Source organism: Microtus oregoni, unplaced genomic scaffold (genome assembly GCF_018167655.1).
Source record: "Microtus oregoni isolate MIOR12 unplaced genomic scaffold, Mior012 000018F_ref0000195, whole genome shotgun sequence".
Classification (NCBI taxonomy): domain Eukaryota; kingdom Metazoa; phylum Chordata; class Mammalia; order Rodentia; family Cricetidae; genus Microtus; species Microtus oregoni.
In genome coordinates this window covers 25,107,192-25,125,863 of record NW_024543077.1, presented here as the reverse complement: position 1 = coordinate 25,125,863, position 18,672 = coordinate 25,107,192, and the positions used below count along the sequence as shown (strand labels likewise).

General features: G+C 46.3%; 1 protein-coding gene and 1 long non-coding RNA gene across 4 annotated transcripts; one reads left to right on the top strand and one right to left on the bottom strand.

Annotated features, from left to right (window-relative positions):
* Nucleotides 1-876: 876 nt before the first annotated feature.
* LOC121459152 lies at nt 877-10,591 on the bottom strand. Its single transcript, XR_005975912.1, has 3 exons — nt 10,572-10,591; nt 6,756-6,852; nt 877-910 (listed from the first exon to the last, which is right to left on the bottom strand). It is a non-coding gene; the product is annotated as an uncharacterized LOC121459152 (long non-coding RNA).
* Nucleotides 10,335-18,128, top strand: LOC121459149 (zinc finger and BTB domain-containing protein 14). 3 transcript variants are annotated; one of them, XM_041668692.1, is made up of 3 exons: nt 10,335-10,658; nt 12,831-12,914; nt 14,918-18,128. In XM_041668692.1, the coding sequence occupies exons 2-3, from the start codon at nt 12,912-12,914 to the stop codon at nt 16,262-16,264; spliced, it is 1,350 nt and encodes a 449-aa protein (XP_041524626.1). In that variant the 5' UTR covers nt 10,335-10,658; nt 12,831-12,911; the 3' UTR covers nt 16,265-18,128. The 3 variants fall into 3 exon arrangements, with proteins under 3 accessions (XP_041524626.1, XP_041524627.1, XP_041524628.1); XM_041668693.1 differs by lacking the exon at nt 10,335-10,658 and adding an exon at nt 11,452-11,647; XM_041668694.1 differs by lacking the exon at nt 10,335-10,658 and adding an exon at nt 11,629-11,745.
* The last annotated feature ends 544 nt before the right edge of the window (nt 18,129-18,672 follow it).

Below are 18,672 nucleotides of genomic sequence, written 5' to 3'. Positions count from 1 at the left end.
CTGTTATTTAGTTATTCAGTTCAATGGTCATTTGACCAACTATGACAAGTTTATTTGGGTACTATAAGCCTAGATTTAAATATACATACATTTATAAATATGTGTGTGTGTGTGTGTGTGTGTGTGTGTGTGTGTATTTAAACCTTCAACCTAAATATGAAAGGGGTACAACAGGTTCCGAGAGTATGCTCAATATACACCCCAGGACTGACGAAGGAAAAGGTGTGTAGGAGGTGGAGATGGTATGACTCAATTACAAATACCAATTAATGAAATTTTTATTTCAGCTTTTCTATTAATTAATAGTTTCGTTGATATTGAGGTGTTTATGGCTGAGAAAACAGAAAGACTTTTGAATTCCCAAAAGACGAAAATAATTTTTGCTCGCCTGAAATAAGTACTAATGCAATCAGCCTTTTCAAATTAGTTTAACAATATTTGGCAGAATGATAATTTTGATAACATATTTTATACTGAATTCATGGACAGTTTTATGTATAAAAGGCATAATATGGAGTTTATTAAACACCATAAGTAATATAATAGACGTTTTATATCATATGCCTAAAAGTTCAATGTGATAGACCAACTTCTAAAGTTCAGTAGTAGGAAAATAATGAACATTTGGAGACACAGAAAAAGGAATTTAAGGTAGAATTTGGTAGATGCTTCAATCTAGCTTTTATAATAGACCGAAGTTGAATTCCACTTTCAGAGTGAAAAGTTGTCAGTCTGTAGAGTGTCAAGTTCGGACAACCTGAGTGCTATAGGTTCGGACACTGTCCCAGGGTAGAAGGTACTTGATAGACATCGTGCAACACACTGGTGAACCGCTCTTCTTTCTTCAAGTGTCCACAACAAAGAAGAAACCAAATCCAGCTTCAATGCCTGCTGCTCAAAAACAATAAAACTTTTGGGATATTAACGTAAGAATATACATTTCCTTTTATTGGATGAAATACTCTGATCAATGACAAAATTTAAACCTTAAGTTTGTCCTCTGGAAAAGAAAGTAACTCTCAAGGGTGGCTCAACATTCTACTGTGGAATCAATCATGTGGTTGGGCTTTGCAACTTGCAAGTGAAAAGAGAAGAAAGAAAGGCAAAAAATTATCCTCAAGTTTAAAAAAAAAAGCAAAACTATAAAAAGAAAAATCCCTGGTAATCGGGTGATGTAGGAAGGTCTTCTTCTATCTATCTGTTGTTTCATTGGTTAACTAATAAAGAAAACTGCTTGGCCTGATAGGACAGAACACAGGTAGGAGGGGAAGACAGAACAGAATGCTGGGAGAAAGAAAGCAGAGTCGGGCAACTGCCATGAAGCTCTAGCCCGAGGTGGACGTGGGTTAGAATCTTTCCAGTATGCCACGACCCCGTGGTGATACACAGATTACTAGATATGGGTAAGCAAGATGTGAGAGTTAGCCAATAAGAGGCTAGAACTAATGGGGCAGGCAGTGATTAAATGAATACAGTTTGTGTGTTGTTATTTCTGGGGCTAAGCTAGCCATGCGGGAGCCGGGTAGGACCAAAAGCAAGCCTGCTCTCATCACTAGAATCAGGATTCCTGTAGCTGGGGGAAAGTGTGCCGTGTCCTTCTGTATGTAATTTTAAATGATGCTGGAATGAGCAGGGAGCCTGAATATGGGCTGTTGGTTATGGGATGGCATCACACCCATGTCAGATACTTGATTTTTGCTCATCGTGGTGTGGTTGCATAAGATATTGTCTCCCTTTTAGAAAGGAAACACACATTGAGGTATTTAGGAGAAAATAAGGTATCTGTGACTTTCTGTTAGAAACTGATTTAGGAAGGTGTGCATCCAAACAGACTAGGCTCCCAAAAAAGCCAGTACATGCAGTAGAATCAAAATCCGGTATCATTATCATTGGCTTATAAATAAATTAAAAAAAGGAAGAAACTGATTTAGAACAAATGTGTACTTATGTATGGAGAAAAAGAAGGAGAAAGATTATTGGGGGAATGGAGGGAAGATGTTATTAGCAGTGGTAAATATAAATAAAAGTTAAATACGCATGGATTTTTAAAAAAGATTTGTTATCATATATAGTGTTCTGTCTGCATGTATCCCTGCAGGCCAGAAGAGGGCACCAGAACTCATTATAGATGGTTCTGAGCCACCATCTGCTTGCTGGGAATTGAACTCAGGACCTGTGGAAGAGCAGCCAGTGCTCTTAACTTCTGAGCCATCTCTCCAGGCCCCCACATAGGAATTTTGAAAGTAATGACATCCTTGCAAGTTGTAAGGTAGAAACATATAAAATTAAAAGGTATCAATAAAAAGATTCAATAAAAATATTCCTGTATAGTTGAAAATAATTTTATTAAATCACACTCAGATTAATCATATTATTAATAATATATATTAAATTAAGTACCAGAGAAATATAGGAAGTGTATAGAGCTAAATGTAAACAGAATTACATAGAGAAACACACTGTAAAGGAAAAAAGAAATCCTTACAAGGATATTTATAGCTCTTTAAAATGGACATATTGGATCAATGAGAAGGTTTAGCATCACGTGCACCTGCCGGAAGCCAGGGGACCTGAGTTCACTTGTATTGTGGAAAGAGAGAACTGCCTCCTGCAAGCTCCTCTCTGACCTTCACACGATGCCACAGTATTTGTGCACCCACACAGAGCACCCGATGCTCCACACCCCACCTATACACACAATAAAATTAAATTACAAGTGGACAAATACATTAATGAATCAAATGTATCGGGAAACATGACAGTTCATCAGCACCAGTTGGTCACTGCTTTTTCTTCTGCTTATCCCTCCACTTAGCTCCACCTCCAGATGTAGACACAGAGTTTGCAATGCCTCAGTTTCCAGAGGATTGGGAAGGGAGGTCATAAAGAGGAAGAAGCCCCTGGAAGTAACCCAAGCTCACTTCTGAGCTGTGTATATGCAGATTTTATCCCAGAAGCACACAAAAGCCTTGCAGATGTGAACTAAGGGATCAAAACCTAGAGTGGCTGATGGAGGAAGGTCATTGGCCAATAAAGAAACTGCTTGGCCCTGTGGGTGGAGTAAACAGAACAGGATACTGGGAGGAAGAGGAAGTGAGCTCAGAGACTCCACAGTCTCTCCTCTCGGGAGCAGACGCCTGAGAGAGATGTCGTGCCCCGCTCCCGGGATGAAGCTCCGACCCAGGATGGACATAGGCTAGAATCTTCCTGGTAAGCGCACCTTGGGGTGCCATACACAGATGATTAGAAATGGGCTAAATTAATATGTGAGAATTAGCCTAGAAGAGAATGGGCCAAGCAGTGATTAAAAGAATACAGTGTCCGTGTAATTATTTCAGGGCATAAGCTAGCCGGGCAGGAGGCTGGGGTGTTGGGGACGCAGCCCCGCCGCCACCCATTATTACTACAAGTGGCTAACACATGGAACACAGCAAGACAGAGCCAACTGTCTTCTCGACGTGATGAGTCTCAGCACACAGGTGGCTTGTGACAATGGTGGTTTAACTTAACTGATTTTCTTCTGAAGTAAAAATATAAGCATCTCCCATGGGGCTTTAAAAAGACAGGCTCTTATCACATGCAGTTGAGATTATCCAATACATCATCCAAAATAGTTTGGAATACAAAGATCAGCTGATATGATAACATGAAATTGAAATTAAATGACAAAATCTTCAAGACAGCTATTACTTAAAGTTTCTACCAAGCTGTAGTGAAGACCCGGGGATCTTCGACATGTTGGAAATACAGAACATCTGCCTAGCAAGGCTACACGCAGCAAGTGCAGCCAGCCCAAGAAAGGGGTCATGCGATCTACCACCAACCAGTATGCTCAGGAAAATGAGTTCTCATGTCAGCCCACACCCGATGTGTGGGACCCGAAGCTACCGGAACCAATGTTTTCCAGGCTATGCTTCCGTCTTGCTTTGATGTGAACCCTCCTTACATTCCTCCTAGTCTTCCTTTTTGGGATGGAAATGTTTACTCCATACCATTTCACCTTGGAAATATATAATTTGTTTATAATTTTACAGGGGCTCACAGCTATAAGTTTTTCCTGCGTCTCGAGGGAGAGGTTTAGCTTGGCCTTCTGAACAGTGTCAGAACTGTTATCAGTACAGGATTCTTAGAGACTGACTAATTACATTTTGCATAGTGAGATGGACTTTACCCTTTTGGGACCCAGAATAGAGTGCTATATATGATTTGAATTATAGACTGCTCCCCTTACAAGTTTATATATAGTGGAGGTTGGACCCAAGCTTGTGGGGGTTTTTTAGGGAATATCTTTGGGGGCTGTTCCTTCTTCCCTTTCTCTGCTTCCTGCCCACCGTGAGGTAAGTAACCTCTGATGCACGGTTCTACCACTATTCTGTCTGTTTCACCATGGCTGAGAGGCAACAGAACGACAGCCTGTGGACTGAAATTCCTGGCACTGTGAGCCAAGGAAACTTCTCAAAGTTTCTCAAAGAAACTTTGATGCTATTTGATCAGGTATCCTCCACAGGGATGAAATGTCTGGCTATCCAACCTTTCTACTGAAGTAACTAGAATTTCTTCTTTAATCACTATCAATGCAGATAGTTCCAAAGTAATGGTTCCAAAGTAAGTTTGATATAATTATTTCTTGTGATGCTTTATAACTGGAGATCAGAGACAAATCTTATAAAGTATCCCCATTTTACTCAACTTCCAAGTATTCTCATTCTTAACAAAGCCACTAAAATACTTCATTAAGGCAGCAATAACATTCTGATCGTTCTTATAGAACAAGTTCAAGTTTGCATTGTGTTACTACTATTTAAGTGGATATATGATTGCCCCAAGGAAAGCCAGTGGGATTATAACTCTCAGGATACTGTGTTATAAGTACATATGCTACAAAAACGTATCTATCAGTAACCCGCTTCTTACTTGATAATCCGTTGTTATGTACCCAAGTCACTTCTGTTGATCCAAGAACAGCAGCATTTGATTTTCTGACAATTCCTTTTATTTCACTGGTACCATCATAGGTTGTCAAAGGGAAGTCTCACAAGGTTATAATTCTTAGGACAGTGATCACGTTTTAGTAAAAGGGAAGTTTTGTGACGAATCTGCTGCTTTTCTCTTTCTAGGTAGTGATGGATAATAGCATTTAGTTGACGTTGTTTCAAATGTCTCTCACCAGGACTGGCGAGACGGGTCAGTCGGTAAAGGCACCTGGTGCTAAAAGCCTGAGGCCCAGAGTCTGACCCCCAGGATCCACATGGTGAAGGAGAGAGGTTGTCCTCTGACCTCTGCATGCACATCAAGGTACCTGCACTCCCCACCCCTGCTATATTGAAGTTTAAAGTCTCTCCTTAGATGACACCTCTAAGAATTTTGCAAGAATAGCTGTACTGTACTAGCCTCTGAAACGCAAGCGTTCATGATGTATACGCCAAGGTTCAATGTACTCTGGATAAGAGACTCAAATGTACCTAAGTAAAACTGATTTTTATTGTGGCGGGGGTGGGAGGACAGCACACATGCAGAGGCCAGGGAACAACTTTACGGAGTGTGCTATTCATTTCTTCTACCTTTGCATGGGTTCCAGGAATAGAGCTTGAGTCAGTCTTGCGGCAATCACCTTCTACCGAGTCATCTCACCGAAACCTAGGCAATCTTATTTAACAGAGAATCTGGGCTGACACTGACAGCTCAGGCAGGAGAAGAGCTGGGTCCTGCTCTTGCCAGGGCTTCATCCCAAGGCCACGACATTCTGGTCACTCTCTCCACTGGGGGACCCCAACTGTACCAAGTTGCTTCCACTCTTTCACTCACTGTGCCTGGCTGCGATGGCTATAAAGCTACTCTTGGTTATTAACTTGACTACATTAGAAACTAAAACTCCCAAAATAAAGGGCATAACTCTGAGGGATTTTTTTTTCTTAATTTGAAATAGGAAGCTGCACTTCTAGTCTGGATCTTCTAGTTATGAAGACATGCTTTTAATCCAGATCTTTCGAGCTGAGAAAGACAAGCCTCTAATATGGATCCAGCGCGGGAAGAGGCACCTTTAACCTGGACCACACCTGGACGTCTATATAAGGACATGGAAGAAGGAAGCTTTTGCTCTTTGCCTGCTTGCCCCCGCCTTGCTAACAATCCATCCCTTCACTGGCATTAGGACCTACTTCTCTGGGATTCCAGCATCTGCTGAAGATAAGCCGAGACAACCAGCCTCGTGAACTGAGCAGCTTCTGGATTCTTGGACTTTTGGGTCACGTCAACCACTGTTGGATTAGCTGACTGTGGTCTGTTCTAAGCCTCCTTCCTATATAGAGATTCATTTTGTAAGTTCTACTACTTCAGAGACCCCTGACTAATACACTGGTCATCTGAAACTTTGGCCCCCACTCTCCTCTGCTATCCCCTCTGTCATCCTATAGCTCTTAAGCATAGAAGGAAGCTTTTGCTGAGTTCCCGTTTAAATCAAGTTTCCCCTGTTCCTTCTTCACGGTAGGGTGTGCTTTTAAGCTTTTGTGTTAAGGTCCTGAATGGGCATTTGTTGGATGTGAACATCTTTATCTCCATGGAATCATGCCATTTTTGTTCTGTATCCAGGGTTTCCAGGGCAGTAGAATGGAAGGGTCCTTATGGCACTATGTGAGATTTTCTTTTCAATATATTGAATGTTGTACCAAAAAACCACAAAATACTGTCTCCCGGTAGCCTACAAAACAAACATGATTTCCCTGCTAACGGGAGTGTGGGTGAGTTGTTTTGCCTACCTGGACTTGGCTAGATTCAGCTCATTTGCAATGGGTTTCATTCTTTAAGATCTGTTGGTCATTCAAGGCAGCAGAGGAGACGGTGACCCGAGTGTTCCTTTAAACACAGATGACCAAGGGCATGAGAAACCGAATAATACAGGTTACTCAAAAGCACTATTCAAAAGTTGTCCAATCTCTACTACTTGTATGCATAGTCAAAAACAACAATAGACCGCATGGTCGCTGTTAAGCAGGACAACTTTCAACTGTCCCTTAAAGGGCCGTTTTGTATCCGTCAGTGCCCTGATATCCCACACGCCACACCGTATGTCCCACAGTCCAGTCTCACAACTCTCAGAAACAGGTTTCTTTTCAGAGGCCGTGAGCATCCTATGTGAAAAGCAGCACACTCTGAATGATCCCAGCAGTTGTCCCCCACCTAGAATGACAGCCATTGTTAGTAGAAAAAGAAGAACACTTCTACCAAAGGCCTCGTGTTCCAATGTATTTCAGGAGGGCCTTGATCCCTACGAACTCCACAAGGTGCCCTTTCATACTGAATTCTAGGTTGATTCTTGCAATCGACTGGTATTTGACTGATGTTTTCTATGAGTCTTGTACGTGCTGAGGGTGGTGGCATAGGTGAGTATTTCCTACCCCTGCTCCTCCTTCCCATGAGAATGGTCCCTCTTTATTCTATTTGTTCCTGCGAGTCTCCATGATAAGCAAGGACCAGGCAGGGAGAGTACCGGTAGCATGAACATAAATGCAAGGAATAAGTGAGACAAAACAAAAATGTCAGGCACTTCATGGTTCTAATGCTTACGAACTTTCTGAACTAATTTAATTTTACCAGCTTGGTCAAAGCACAGGGACAGATTACTTTCCGTGTGCAGAAAGACCATCCCTACACATGAGGCAGACAATAAATCCAGAGAGCGAAGCCCTCCCGGTGTGGTCCAAGAGCAGTGAAGATTACTGCAAGCGAGCCATGCTCCCGCACCATGAACTTCAGCCGTCACCCTGTTACCTCACAACACAAGTCCATGAGCGCTCCCTATTAGTCCCCTATAAACAAAGCACAGGCAGGACTAAAGTGTAAGCTCAGAGCAGTGCAAACAAGCAGAAAGCAAACAGGCAGTGTCAAGTGTGATGACCACTTCCTGCCGCTGCCATGGGAACCCAACACCACGGATGGTATGGGTATCCTTAACAACAGGGGTCTAATATTTGCACTAAGAACATGCCTGGGTACCGTGTGGGCTAATCCTCACAGCTGCCCTGTTTTCCTCGTCTCCATTTCAGAAAACAACAGGGTGAGGTTTAAAAGGCTGGAGAGATTTTTAGAGGCCCAAAAATGTGAGCCTACTTCCATCTTGTCAGAGTTTGAGCTTGTTCAAATCTGTTGACAAGTGTGGCTACAAACCCTGACCTAGGGTGTGGTAACTTAGTGTTTCTGACATTAAGATGGCCCTTGTAGGTAGATCCACTCTACCCTGACCAGGAGCCGAGAAATTCAAGCTCCTTCTTTTGAAATGGGAGGTTTGACCTTGGGAGTGGCTGCCTTCAGGATACTTGGTCTCGGGTGGGTTCACAGCCTAAACAAGAGAATGCTAATGCCTTGATATCTCAAAGTATTGAAGCAAATAACTGTTCCAGCTGTCCTTTGTATCATGTTAAAGCAGTCTTTTGTCTTCTTCTCCCTGTTGTATTGGGGTATAAAAGTGTATGGAAAATTAAAGGCAGGCGGATTTCAATATTCACTGGAACTCCCTCCCGGTGCTATCCTATGTTTCTGTTTTGTTATTTTCACTCACGTCTTCATTCTCTTTACTTTTCTAATCCCCATGCCCCTACCCTGGTAAATGATACTTTTGTGGAAGCTGATCTCTGACAAGAGAGGACTCAGTAGTTAAGAGTTCTAGCTCCACTTCCAGAGGACCAGAGTTTGGTTTCCACGACCCATGTCAGGTGGCCCACAGTGGTCTGTAACTCCAGCTCCAGGGGATCCAAAGCCTCTGGATTCCAAATGTCACATGCACTCATATGCAAATAACCATGTGTTTGAGCACACACAGAGTACACATACACACCCTTAAATATAATAAAAAAAATAAATCATTTAAAAAACCAAAAACGTGGCTTAGAAAAGTTAGTTTATTCGGTATTTTGAGACAGATATGCGTAAACTCTAGGACAGGTTTATTCTATGTCGACTCTTCCACCTGCTAACACAACTGCTATTGTGGGCATCGAAAGACGTGTGTGTGAGCTCTAACGATGGCTCAGCTGTTAAGAGCACTTAATTCCCTTGCAGGGAGCTCAGGTTTGCTTCCCAGAACCCACATGGTGGCTAACAATATCCTGCTCCAGTTCCAGGGGATCTGACACCCTCCTCCGACCTTCACTGGCACCAGACACAGGCGGTGCACATTCATTCATGCAAGCAAAGCACTCATACACAGAAAATAAAAACCTGAAACCGTGTGTCAAAACACCTTCGGAGACGTTAAACCAGTAGTGGTTAATATTACAGCTGTACAGCTGAGGCTGAACCGACGGCCTTTAGCAAACAGAGGCTATCACAATATTCCTTCGTGTTTACTTACGTGCCTAGCACGGACACATCATCTTCCCGTAAGTCCACGGTCCTGCCCTAATTTCAGATGTTATTCATGTGACTTGACAGACTGTTAGAGGTGTGATAATGCAGCAGAAGTGTCTCTAAGGAGCATGGCAGCTCAGTCCAGCCGCCGATACTGTAGGACGAACAGAAATGTGGGCGCTAAAGGCACTTCCCAGGCCCTGAGCCTGAGAGCACTTAAGAGACTCAGGCCGTGTAGCACAAGGAACACAAGGTTCATCGCCAAGGGAGCTATAACATCTCCATGGATGTGCTGACAGTACCAGCTATCAGATTTCCTCATGGGAGTGCCAAGTGCAGGACTGCTAGAGGGGGAAGCACTCGGGTAAACGCAGGGGCACCCATTAGTCTGGCAGATCCAAAGCTTTGGGGGTGTGCAAATTGTCCTAGGTGACTGGAATTGCCCCTTACATTCCAAATCAAAGATGGCCCTTCATTTGTTCTGCAAATGCCTGCTCCCCATAAACAAAGCCGCAGGGACAGGAACCAGGCCCTCGGCGTCCGGGAATCGCGCCTGGGTGTCCAGGCGAGAGCACACTGAGCGACGGTGCCCGGGACACCTGCCCAAAAGCCAGGACGAGCTCAGCGCCCGAATCGCGCGCACCCAGGGGCAGTACTGGCCCACGCACATGCACACGCACGGGAGCGCAGGTTCCCGCGTTCCCGACGCAGCTCCGAGGCCCGGCGCCGGCGGGAGCCCAGGAGCCCAGAGCTCCAGGCGGGGCGGGTGCCCGAGAACTGAGCTCGAGCATTCGCTCCCCAGCGGCCGAAGCCCCGCCCTAGCCCCGCCCACCCCCTTCTCCCGCGCGCGGGCTTCGCGCGCCCCATGCCGCGCGCGTGCGCGCGCGTGCGCAGGGCCCAGGGCCCTCCGCGGGCGGCCCCGTAGAGCCAAGGAAAGCGTCGACCCGTAAGGTCCTAGGTTAACCCTTTCCCTGCTCGCTCACTCAAGAGGCCCGGTCGGGTTCCGTGCCTGCGCAGGCGGCGGCGCGCCTTCTGCCCCCCCCCTCCAGGCTCGCACCGCGCATGCACGGGGAGGGGGGGTGGGGGTGTTCGCGGCCGGCTAGATATTCTGTGCTCGTGCAGGAAGAGGGCTGCTACCACCAGGGACGTGCACGATTTCCCCCCCACCCCACCCCCTCCCCAAACTACAAAAAAAAAAAAACAACAAAATCCAAAACACTGCCACCCACCGTGCCCCCGCGTCCATCCCGTCCTGGCCTGCGCGCTGCCGACCGCGGGAGCCCACGGCGAGCGTCTGTAGCTGTGCCAGGCTGCAGGTAAGCGCGGGCCGGGTGCTGAAAGGGCCGGGGCGGGCGCGGGGACGCGGGGGCAGCCGGCGGCGGGCGCGGCGGGGCGGCTGAGAGGAGGCGCGTTCCCGCCGAGCTCGGGCAGCAGCCAGCTGCAGGATGTGGCGGCGCAGCGCGGTGCGAGCGGGATCGGGCGTGGGCCGCGGTTGGGCGTGGGGGCCGGGCGCCCCGGGGGCCGCGCAGGCCGGCGAGCGAGCCGGTGGGGAGAGGCCAGGCGGCGGCCCGCGCGCGCGCTCCCTCGCTCGCTCGCTCGCTCGGCGGCCGAGTTCATGGCCGCCCCGCTCTCCTCGCCGCAGTGCACCGCGGTGGGGGTGGGGACGGCCGAGCCGGGCCCGAGCGCGGCCCGCGGGGCGCCGCCCCTCGCAGCTGTCTCTCGCCCCCCCCCCCCACCATTTTCCCCGGAGCAGACGGGATCCCCCGCGCACGCTCCCCGCCTGCGTCCGCGGAGCTCCGGGGAGCCGGCCGCGCGCCGCCCCCGCCCCTGGCCGCGGGAGGGCGCGGGAGGACCAGACGCGCAGGCCGCGGAGTGCGCGGGGCGCGAGCTCGGGGCTCGCGGGCGGAGCAGGGCGCGGCGCGGCGCGGGGCTGCGGAACCGGCCCGCATGCCCGCTCCCGTGCTCGCCGCGCCGCCGCCGGGGCTGCTGCTGCGGGCCAGGGAAGAACCTCGCTCCCGCGCTGCCACCTGGAGAAGTGGCGGATCGTGGAAGGGAAAGTGGCCTGTCGCCGACGGGCGCCACGCCGGGGAGCTTTTGTTTGGGAAAGAATGCTTCAGGGCTCGCTGCGCTCGGCGGCTCCCGGGCTGCGAAATGCGAGCGTGGGCTCCCACGCGCGGGCTGCGCCCCGAGTCTCGCGCCAGGCCCAGTCTTCCCCACTCCCAAGTTGTGCGGTCGCAACAGGGAAGTGGTGTGGCCGCCATTGTCGCAGCTGCTCCGGCATAAGGAGGCGGCTGCGACTGCTTATGTAAGTTTGCTTTGGGAAAGCCGGGCTCCCTGCTCCCCGGTGCGGGCGCCTTAGCGTTCCCGCGATCTGGAGAACGGCTAGCAAGGAGCTGCTTTAGGGTATTGTATGTGTTGGACTATGTCTTGTCCCACACCTACTTACACACATACTGGCAATGGCTATCTTCCGGTTTGACTCATTTGAACTTAGCAATGGGAACATCTCTATAGGGGGAAAAAAAACGAGCCGATTGGCCCGTGACCTCCTTTGAAAAAGAATACACACTAACCAGAAATGAGAAGCTGCACGCTGATGCGTTGCCATGGCTACTGTAGAGCCACCCTTCTCTGCCATGCTCGTTTTGATTCCACAGTTAGTGACAACAGAGGTGTCACCAAAGATTCTGAAGGGAGTGCCCTCCTTCAAGCCCGCTGCAGGCTCAGGCTGCATCTAGAACACAGGAAGGCCTAAATGAAGAATGGCGCATCCTTAGAAATCCCCTTACCAGCCCTCATGTAGTACAGATGAGAAAGCCTGCTGGTTCCGAGCTCTGTGGTTCCTTCCTATTGCAGGAATTTGTTAGGGGTCCTTTGGTGGAGTCTTGCGCCAAGTCTTTGTGTAGGACTGGATTCTAGCGCAGCCACCTGCTTCTACACACTTCCGTGTTTGTGGGATTAGTGGTCACTAGAGGATATTTTTGTTCTTTAGTATATGGGCCTGCAGGATGTAGAGTCCTATAGATGAGACTTAAGAATCAAAGCAAATTCTTTGAACCTTTGTATAGGAAGGGATAGAGGGAAAAGTGTGGACTTTGCCGCTGCCGTCTGGCACACAGTTTACAATTGCGCGGACAATGTTTGCTCCTTGCTTCCCCTCCTAGCGAACGTGTGCTCCTACAGCCTCTGCTATATTTAGAGAAACGTGCATCTAGACGTTTCTAGGTCCTGAAGAGAAAGTGGAGAACTAGGTACCCAACAGGACGTGGTGGGGGTAAGGACACACACTGATGTCACCTGCCACACTTCTAGTCCTTATGTAGAACCAGGCCGGATTACTGCTAGTCAGATTACTGGCTTCTACCCAGAAAAATGGGTTCGTATGCAAGAGGTGGGGCGATAAAGGGGTCTGTGGTTCTTGTAAACACTTGGTTTAGAATTTGAGATAGGGAAAAATCTTACTTAGTCTTTTATCTTTTTTCTGATAGATCTGGCTTGCCCCTGATCAGACTTACTCTGATCTGAAGATTTTGGAGTTTAAGGCATTAAGAAAATAGCCTGAATTGTTCATGGTAAGTGTACCTTAGAATATTAAAAATTAGAATATCACTTGGCATTTGATTTAAAATAAGTATCTCAGGTCTAGGGGTATCGGATAAGGGGTTGTGTATTTTCTTGGCTTAAGCAAGCCCCTGGTCCCCACTGTGCACACAGACACACACACACACACACACACATTCTAGTTACACATTTACAATTCTTTTTCTATGAGGAAAAATCTGCTTTCCTCAGACATATACACTGTTGAATAAAACTAAGACAATTGTTTTGTTTTTCTTTTAGTAGAAAATGTAAAACACATTGGTTTTAGATCAGTTCTTAAACACATTGCTAGGTCTTTCGTGGTGGTCCTGAAATTCTTTTGCTTTTAATTTAAAATACTTCAACACTTACTGAGTAAGGGTTGAACCTCCGTAAGTCCAAAATACTCAAATCCTGACACTTCCTGAAGGCTGATAAGAAGCCACAAATGAAAAATCTATACTATGAAGTTTTGTTTAAAATACTATCTAAGCCAGGCGGTGGTGGCGCACACCTTTAATCCCACCAATCAGGAGTCAGAGGCAGGTGGTTATCTATGAGTTCAACTATGAGGTTATCTATGTAGCCTGGTCTACAGAGTGAGTTCCAGGACAGCCAGGGCTACACGGAGAAACTCTATCTCGGAAAACCAAAAAAAAAAGTAAGAAAGAAAAAAGAAAACGAAATAAATAAAGTATTATTTGAAATACTGTATAAATTACCTTCATACTATGTGTGTAAGGTATGTATAAAATATCAACTAGTTTTGTATTTTGGCTTGGACTGGCTTCCCCAATTTATTTTATGAGGAATATGCATAATTGCAAAATCTGAAAAAATCTGAAACTTGAAGCACTTCTGGTCCTGCATGCCTGTTGCTGGTGAGACTTAACTGGGTGGCTGGAAGATTGACATCCTGTGACAAGAAGCCACTCGTCAGTCTCTTCCCAGATATCTTTGGGGTCAGATTAAACCTTGACGCTCGTCCAGGAGTGGCCCAAAGCAGCTGTGGAGAGACTAGTAGAAAACACAGACTCCTGTGGCTACAATGGCCTCTCTACCTCTCCAATGGTGGTTTGTCTCTTCTCAAGGAAGTATAATGCCCAACCCAGATGGTATTTTCCTGAGTCCTCCGTCCTTGGAATCAGACGCCATAGATAGGACTTGCGGATTCTCTTTTTCTGTGTTTGTGGCGTGTATTCATGTCTGCACGTGTGCAAGTGCGTGCATGCGTGTATGTGCATGTGCATGTGTGTGTGTAAGGCCATTCCTGCGGAACCCCTAGGCTGACATGGTGGGAGTCTTCCTGATTGCTCTCCATTGTTGGCGGAGGCAGGCTCTCTCGGTTCTACCTGGAGTTCACTGTTCAGCTAGTAGAGCTAGCCGACTCTGCTCCAGAATTCACTTGTACCTTCTTGAAATTAGAGGCCCACCATGTGTTACACTGCTGCAGGGAATATAGCCCCCTTTTACCTACTGAGGTCTCCGGCTCCAGGACTTGAGGATTCTTGTCTCAATCCTGTAACATACTTCACGGTCGGACTGTTTATCAGTCTTTTTCCTCTGCCTTGACAGTCTGAGTTTTTAAACCACGTTTCCTGGATTTGATTACTAGATCTTAAATAGTTATAGCACAGCTCCTTAACCCCTTTTACAAACCGAGGACAACACCTATTTCATAGGGTTATTTGTACTTAAGTGTGTTGAGACATCTAAAGCATATAGAATAATGCCTGGTGTGTATTTTGTTAAAAGCTGCTGTTGTTCTAACTAGGAAACTGTTGTAAACTGAAAGTACTTCAGAATAGCAACATGGAAATCCCTTGTCTGGGGTCATTCTTTCCTGCCTGTTTTTGGAACATCTTTAACACCAAGATTCTAGATTGTTGGGTTCCAAATAGTCACAGTATGACTGCTTTTGGGGCAGGGGTGGGGTGGGTATGGGGAGCACTACTCATTAATTAAACTCCTTTAAAAAAAAATTTTTTTGCAGGAGTTTTTCATCAGTATGTCTGAAACCATAAAATATAATGACGACGATCATAAAACACTGTTTCTGAAAACGCTGAATGAACAGCGCCTGGAAGGAGAGTTTTGCGATATCGCGATCGTGGTTGAAGATGTGAAGTTCAGAGCCCATCGCTGTGTTCTCGCTGCCTGCAGCACCTACTTCAAGAAGCTCTTCAAGAAGCTAGAAGTGGATAGTTCTTCCGTCATCGAGATAGATTTCCTCCGCTCTGATATATTTGAAGAGGTCCTGAACTACATGTACACAGCAAAGATTTCCGTGAAAAAGGAGGATGTGAACCTGATGATGTCATCGGGTCAGATCCTTGGTATCCGGTTTCTGGATAAACTCTGTTCTCAGAAGCGTGATGTGTCCAGTCCCGATGAAAGCAATGGCCAGTCCAAGAGCAAGTACTGCCTCAAGTTAAATCGGCCCATCGGAGATGCCGCCGACGCTCAGGATGATGATGTGGAAGAAATCGGGGACCAGGATGACAGTCCCTCCGACGACACGGTAGAAGGCACTCCCCCGAGTCAGGAGGACGGCAAGTCCCCCACTACTACTCTCAGGGTTCAGGAGGCGATTTTAAAAGAACTGGGGAGTGAGGAAGTCCGAAAAGTGAACTGCTATGGCCAGGAAGTAGAATCCATGGAGACTCCCGAGTCCAAAGATCTGGGGTCTCAGACCCCTCAAGCCTTAACATTTAATGACGGGATGGGTGAAGTAAAAGACGAACAGACTCCAGGCTGGACAACAGCTGCCAGTGACATGAAGTTTGAGTATTTGCTCTATGGTCACCATCGGGAGCAGATTGCCTGCCAAGCGTGTGGTAAGACGTTTTCTGATGAAGGCAGATTGAGGAAGCATGAAAAGCTCCACACAGCAGACAGGCCGTTTGTTTGTGAAATGTGTACAAAAGGTTTCACCACCCAGGCCCACCTGAAGGAACACCTGAAAATTCACACAGGGTATAAGCCCTACAGCTGTGAGGTGTGCGGGAAGTCCTTTATCCGCGCCCCAGACCTAAAGAAGCATGAGCGGGTTCACAGCAACGAAAGACCATTTGCATGTCATATGTGTGACAAAGCCTTCAAACACAAGTCTCACCTCAAGGACCACGAAAGGAGACACCGAGGGGAGAAGCCTTTCGTGTGTGGCTCCTGCACCAAGGCGTTTGCTAAGGCCTCAGATCTGAAGAGGCATGAGAACAATATGCACAGTGAAAGGAAGCAGGTCACCCCCAGTGCCATCCAGAGTGAGACAGAACAGTTGCAGGCGGCAGCCATGGCTGCCGAGGCAGAGCAGCAGCTGGAGACCATTGCCTGCAGCTAGAGGTGATGGGTCAGGAACACGTGGCCTGGGAGGTCGATGCCAAGGTTGCATTGATCCCAGTCAGTGAACACCTTTGACTGCTTTTGTGGCAACTTAGAGTGTTGGACTGGCTGGACCTAAGACAGAGCTCATTCCAGTTAGGTGATTTTCAGATTCCTCAAGGCAGTTACGTTACTACGTTCTGACCAAACAGTTTTTTATTTTGTTTTTTTGTGATGTCTAGTGTTCATGTTCCCGGTAAGCTCCCCTGCCCCTCTTTATGGTTTTAATTTGAAAACTCCTTTGTCCGGTTGAAAGTGAGCGGCTTCTCTTCCATTCTTAATTCCTCTATGCTTGCCAAACTGGTGAGTGCACCGCAGAGTAATTGAATAAATTGATTGCCTACCCGTCCCAATATATGTGACTTATGGTCAAAACAGCAGTTTTATTAACTGGATACAAGAACTTCATATTGGTGCAGAAAATGTTGGCACATGCCGACCGACCCAGGACACTATAAATACAAAACCAAGTTTGGAAATACGGAATGGTGTTAGTTTTATATTTGGCTTGTTGATTTTTAAATCTCTCTGTATATCATTGTTTTTACTGTTTCCGTGGACAGTAAATGGTTGCTTTGCTGAAGTGTTTCTTCATCCGTTGTGATGGCCCCTGCCCCCACCCCAAATGCTGCAGGTCATGTGGACCTCAGGGTGAGTGCGACCACCAGGATGCTGGTAGTACTGGAACTGAGTTCCTCTTTGACCCAGTGTGGCCACTCTGCCTGTGGGTGTCTGGAGTGAACCGGTAGTGAGAGAAGGAGAGAAGTCTCCGAGACCAGGTTTTCACAGATACAAAAACCCTCAAATTTCCTAGGTCTTCAAAATCCTGACTGATTTCAAAATTGGTTTTGTATTTAGGATCAAAATTAGGACAAGAAACAAAAATGCTTCTTGAGATGTTTTAGTAGTTTATGGATGATCAAGCTTTTGGGGTTCTCTGCAGCTCTCGGTTTCTCATAAAGATGCTTAAATAATTTCAAATCTTTCAAATGTGTAAATAGTAGTGTTGGTCCTACGTATTTCAAGGGAAAGGACAGCTGCACTTTTTTATTTTTTTATTTTTTTTGCACATTGGATTAAAGTACCTTTCATTGGCAACAAACATCAGACTGTCTTAACCGATATTAAAGATCTTCAGACCGATCATTTGTTTTCCAAGTATGTTTTATCACTGGCTGCAGTTTTCAGTAGAAACTGACTGCCTCTTCATAGCCATAAATCAGAATTATGAACTTTGTTTGAGATCTGGCATACTAAAAGTGCTTTTAACTGTTTCCTTAGGAGTATATTGAAATGCCAACAGAGTTTGAATTATGTTCTGTAAGAAAGTACTAGACCATTGTTTTAGGATGTGTACAGTTGTAGAAAGTAAGTGCCAACTTTTAAAGTTCATGTTTGGTTCTTAAGATTTTCGTTTTTAAAAAATACATTAAAATAATTTCATTACATGGCTTGCTATATGATCACCTGTTATGACTATTGTGAGAACATTTTTATTTTCAAAATTGGTGTGCGTGTTACGCCCAAGAGTGTCAGGTGGGGATGTTACCTTTCAGAATTTCTTATTTATTGGTAAAATGTTTTGGTTTAAAATTAACTTAATTTTCCCTGAAAGCTCTTTGTTCTGTATTGAAGGCAGTCCTGTCAGTGTGTTTCTGTGCTGTTAGGGAGGGGACCGACTGCTGTTCCCAGGCCGTGCTGACCAAAGCAAACGTGAAGTCAGCTGACATCCTGTTGATAGCTACTTCAACAAACCATATTTTGGGCCTTTGTTTTTGTATATAAAGAAAATAATACACTTGTCTCGTTCTTGCTTGTTTTCTTCATGTGCACGTCCAGATCCATACTACCTTCTCTTGGTTTTATAGAGGTACCGACTTAGCATATGAAATTAGTCCCTATAGAAAGCCTGGAGACACAAAGCGGAACTTTCAGTACTTTCTATTATGCGTTTAGCATTTGAACTGCTTCATACAAGACATGGATTTGCACTCCAGCTTCTCCCATGGGTGCTGGGTTCCTGTTGGAGTGTGTGGTGACTGTAGGGTCTTAAAATTACTTTTCTTGGCCCTGAGCAATAACACTCGTCTTTGCTCATCCAGCTAGCTCTAGTCATCCTATGGGTAGTAAACATGGTGTTAGATCTCTCAAGGGACCCTCCAGAGGCTTAGGGAGCTCCTTTTGAGGTGTGCAGCCCTGAATCTGCAGCCAGAGGGGACGGGGAACCCTAAACATTGGCATTGCTAGCTTTCCGTCAATACCATCTCTTTCTGTACAAAGTTATGTCCGCAGGCATTGTGTTGACTCATTATGTTAGGATTGGTTTAGATAATGACTATTAGGAGCTGTAAGCTTGGCGTAGTGTCG